At 41.0% G+C, this 4,797-nt stretch overlaps 1 protein-coding gene across 1 annotated transcript; it reads right to left on the bottom strand.

Annotated features, from left to right (window-relative positions):
• Positions 1-887: 887 nt before the first annotated feature.
• Positions 888-3,419, bottom strand: LOC103602341 (probable G-protein coupled receptor 112; the record flags this gene model as incomplete). Its single annotated transcript, XM_008586754.1, has 2 exons — positions 888-1,015; positions 3,293-3,419. Coding segments are annotated over 2 exons (255 nt in total), but the record flags the coding sequence as incomplete, so codon positions are not given.
• Between the last annotated feature and the right edge of the window lie 1,378 nt (positions 3,420-4,797).

Raw genomic sequence — 4,797 nt, 5'->3', positions numbered from 1 at the left:
CTCATTTCTACCTAAGGCCAAATGCAAGCAGCACTTTTGGCTGGGGAGCCTCAGTGGCAGTATTTGGGAAGGGATTAAGAAGGCCTCCAATCATACTTAGCCACAGAACACAAAGCTGGTAAAATTCATCTTCATTGCTCACTCTGTTGCCTTTGGGTGACCTTTCTCGCCTCCATTCCTCTACTGTCCTGCTCACCCTAACCTGTCCTTTCCTTCCTAGGGAGAACTATCAGTTTCAGATTGTTCTTATTCTCTTACATTCCTTGGGACCCTGCTTGCTGCACCCCAGGGGGCTGTCTTGGCTGAGAAATGAATCCCCACTAAGGCATTTATGGGTGTCTGTGGATTGATGAGCCAACCTTTTTACAAAACATGTTTACATTTTAATAAGGGGCTTCAATCAAAAGTGTGACTTGAATAATTGGGATTTCAGGTGCTTTGTCATGACAGGCCAACAGGGCAGAGTTTTTTTCCATAATGTGCGACCTCGTGTCTCTTCCTGTTGACGTCCCCTGTGGGAGTCAGGCCAACCAGGTATCCTGAAACTTTGGCCACCTGAAATTGTTTGGCTCCCAGGCCAGGGCAGTAAGGACCCTGATCTTGACCTTTTTTCCTTTAGGATGTGGACACTTAAAGTTTTTGAAGCAAAATCTCCAATGCTGTAGACATTTCTCTCCTAATATATCATAATTATAGGCTCAAACTATATCCCAAATAAGCAACTATAACAATAAAGAGAATTATTCTGACTTTAACATTCACTAACTGTTATCTCATTCTGCCCCTTCCAAAATAATATTTAGAATACAAGTTGGAGCAAATTGCTTCACAAATTCAACATTCTCCCCAATCTGGGGGCTGGGGGAGGTGAGTTTCTCTTCTGAAAGTTATTGAAAACATCTTTGTTTGTGAATGAAGTTCATTTTGATTTCCACGGGTAATATTCTTCTTACACAGTTAGGCACAGCTTCACAACTCAAGGGAGAGAAACAGTAGGGATCTTCATAAAAGTCATCTGAATTAAAGAAAAAAAGAACATTTTTAGTTGTGCCATCAGGGACTGCACATAGTGGAAGCATAAGATAATTTTATTAAATGAAGGAATGGATAGAGGAATTAGAAAGGAAATGAAGGTGTGGTGCTTTCTTTGAATAGTTTAATATAAATCTTGGGTGAAGTAAGTCATCCTGACGGGGCTGTTCAGGCAACAAGTGTGCACGTTCTTCCTGCATTATGAATAGCAGTCAGTATTAGTGACTTTAACCTTAACCTAGGGGAGGATATTCATGGACAAACCTTGGAGGCCTTCAGGAAGAGACAACATAAAATGGAAACACATACATCTGTATCCCCAATGGATTTGATATTCTTGCACTGAAGTGTTGGCTATTTCTCAAGCTTGAGAGTGCTTGGTGGTATAGAAGGCATAATTTTTCATTCTGTGCTAATAGAATTGAGCTTTTGGTTTCCACAAGTTTGATGGTAGCATTCATATTTCAGTTTTAGAACCTGTGGCTGCTCTACCTGCCCCTCTGTCTGAGGTACTGTCATACCTGATGAGCTCCTTGATGTCAGCCCCAGGCCCCTTGGCACTCCAGGTCTATTGCTCGATACAATAACATTAAAATCCAGACATGGTACTGCTACTGCTCTTCCAAAGAAAAAATATGTACACATTTGGGCTGTATATTTGCTAATGAAACAATATCCCCTAGGGACAGCAGGCAAGCCAATATGAACTGACCCTTTTGCAAAAATGATATTTCCCAATCAGCTCCAAGTATTTTCTTTTTCTTTCTTTCTTTCTTTCTTTTTTTTTTTTTTTTTTTTGTGACCCGTAAGGGGATCGCAACCCTTGGCTTGGTGTCGCCCACACCGCGCTCAGCCAGTGAGCACACCGGCCATCCTTATATAGGATCCGAACCCGCGGCGGGAGCGCAGCTGTGCTCCCAGCGTCGCACTCTCCCGAGTGAGCCACAGGGTCAGCTCTCCAACTATTTTCTACTAAGGAGCTTCCACAGCCCATGCCTCCTATATGCTATGGCTACCAGTGCCTCCAGAATATATTCACCAGCACACCAGAACGTATTCACAAGTTAGTTGCCCAAAGTCTGATGAATGCTTGTGGCCAAGGAAAAGGTTTTTTGTTTGTTTGTTTTTTCACGTACACCACTAAGTTTTCCATACAAAGATGGAGACTGAGACTCCATACACTAACTAGTCAAACAGCACAAAGTGGAAAATAATGTTGCTTCACACACAGTCCTGAAGCTGGTAGGTACTCTGGAGATTATCCATTCTAGCCCCCTTATATTGAAGGTAAAGAGAATGTAGCTCCAAGCAGATTAGTGATGTGCCCACACTCACAGAATTAGTGACAGAGCTGGGACTTGAGCTAAACCATTCCAACCCATCATGCTGCTTCTAGATTGGCTTCAGCCTTTGGAACAGAATTAGGTTTTGGAGCCAACATAATGAAAAATATAAATGGATGAGTCAGTCCTACCTCCAGCACGAGAGGGTGGGAGAATGACTACAGCCAAGCCACCAAAAGTCTATATATATGTGAACTAGAGTCTACCTTGGTGTTTAAGAAAGGCAGCCAAAGACCACTGCACCATTGTCCGACTGGAAGCAGAGAGTGCAGTCATCACAATATCAACTCGAAGTTCTTCAGTTCTGCTCACTCTTCCTTTCTCTAACTTTAAGCCTTAGACCAATCTTTTCCCTACACTCTCCCTCCCAACACTGCATCCCCACCTAAGCATCTGTTTCTACCTAGAAATATGACTTCCTTAGGAAGAAAATGAGCATCGGAGAGTAATGTGTAGCTCAGAGAGTATTCTTGGAAGGGTGCACTAGCCCTGAGAGCCAGAAGACCTGAGTTCTGTCCCAGTTCTGCTTCTGATGAACTGAGTGACTGTCCATAAGGCATTTTCTTTTTACTTAATTATGATTCCTCATCTGTAAAATGAGGGGATTGCACTAGACAATGTCTAAGGTTCCTTCTGGTTTCGACAGTTTGTGACAATTGTTTTTAATTACCCATATATTTTTTTAACCTCTAGTCTCTTCTCTCCTCCATTAGTCTAATAACCCATCAGATTTGTACATACCAAGTTCACTAGGTGCTTCTATATACACTTCTCAGCCAAGAATCAGCCCTGGTACATACATGCACAAATGCATTTAGTTTTGAGGAGGAAGTGTTATCCAAGATCTAGAACATGGTCTCATATTAATTCCACATCTCTGGAATATAAATGAAGACAGCATAGCTTTTTTTCCTCACCATTTGAGAAGCTTATTTCTGAAGGAGTGCCTTGTGCAGAGCCTAAAGAATTGAAAATGGCACTAGTTGCACTTGACTTGAGGGATGGTGTCAACAATTTGTGCTCAAAGGTTTTCATCATTCTCTGCTGTTTTTTTTTTTTTTCTCTTAATTTTATTTTGTCGATATACAATGAGGTTGATTATTGTGGCCCATTACCGAAACCACCCTCCTTCCTCCCTCTCCCTCCTCCCACCCAACAATGTCCTTTCTGTTTGCTTGTCATATCAAATTCAAGGAATTGTAGTTGTTAAGTCTTCTTGCCCCCGCCCCCAGTTTGTGTGTGTGTGTGTGTGTGTGTGTGTGTGTGTGTGTGAATTTATTTATTTATTTCCTCCCTCTCCCTCCTCCCACCCAACAATGTCCTTTCTGTTTGCTTGTCATATCAAATTCAAGGAATTGTAGTTGTTAAGTCTTCTTGCCCCCGCCCCCAGTTTGTGTGTGTGTGTGTGTGTGTGTGTGTGTGTGTGTGTGAATTTATTTATTTATTTTTACTTCCCACCAATAAGTGAGAACATGTGGTATTTCTCTGGGCCTGACTTGTTTCACTTAATATAATTCTCTCAAGGTCCATCCATGTTGTTGCAAATGGCAGTATTTCATTCGTTTTTATAGCTGAGTAGTATTCCATTGTGTAGATATACCACAATTTCCATATCCACTCATCCGATGATGGACATTTGGGCTGGTTCCAACTCTTGGCTATTGTAAAGAGTGCTGCAGTAAACATGGGAAGTACAGGTATCCTTTCGACATTATGATTTCCATTCCTCTGGGTATGTTCCCAGCAGTGGAATAGCTGGGTCATATGGTAGATCTATCTGCAATTTTTGAGGAACCTCCATACCATTTTTCATAGAGGCTGCACCATTTTGAAGTCCCACCAACAATGAATGAGAGTTCCTTTTTCTCCACAACCTCACCAGCATTTATCATTCTTAGTCTTTTGGATATTAGCCACCCTAACTGGAGTGAGATGTATCTCAGTGTGGTTTTGATTCCCATTTGTTGAATGCTGACTGATGTGGAGCATTTTTTCATATGTCTGTTGGCCATTTATATATCTTCCTTAGAGAAATGCCTACTCAGCTCTTTTGCCCATTTTTTTATTGGGTTGCTTGTTTTTTTCTTGTAAAGTTGTTTGACTTCCTTGTATATTCTGGATATGAATCCTTTGTCAGATGTATATTTTGCAAATATTTTCTCCCACTCAGTTGGTTGTCTTTTAACTCTGTTAATTGTTTCTTTTGCTGTGCATAAGCTCTTTAGTTTGATATAATCCCATTCATTTATTTTTTCTTTGGTTGCCTGTGCTTTTGGGGTCTTATTCATGAAGTCTGTGTCCAAACCTATTTCCTGAAGTGTCTCTCCTATATTTTCTTTCAGAAGTTTTATTGTTCCAGGTTGTATATTTAATTCTTTAATCCTTTTTGAGTTGACTTTAGTGTATGGTGAAAGGTATGGGT

Source organism: Galeopterus variegatus, unplaced genomic scaffold (assembly GCF_000696425.1).
Source record: "Galeopterus variegatus unplaced genomic scaffold, G_variegatus-3.0.2 Scaffold4102, whole genome shotgun sequence".
NCBI lineage: Eukaryota > Metazoa > Chordata > Mammalia > Dermoptera > Cynocephalidae > Galeopterus > Galeopterus variegatus.
This window is presented reverse-complemented; position numbering and strand designations above follow the sequence as displayed.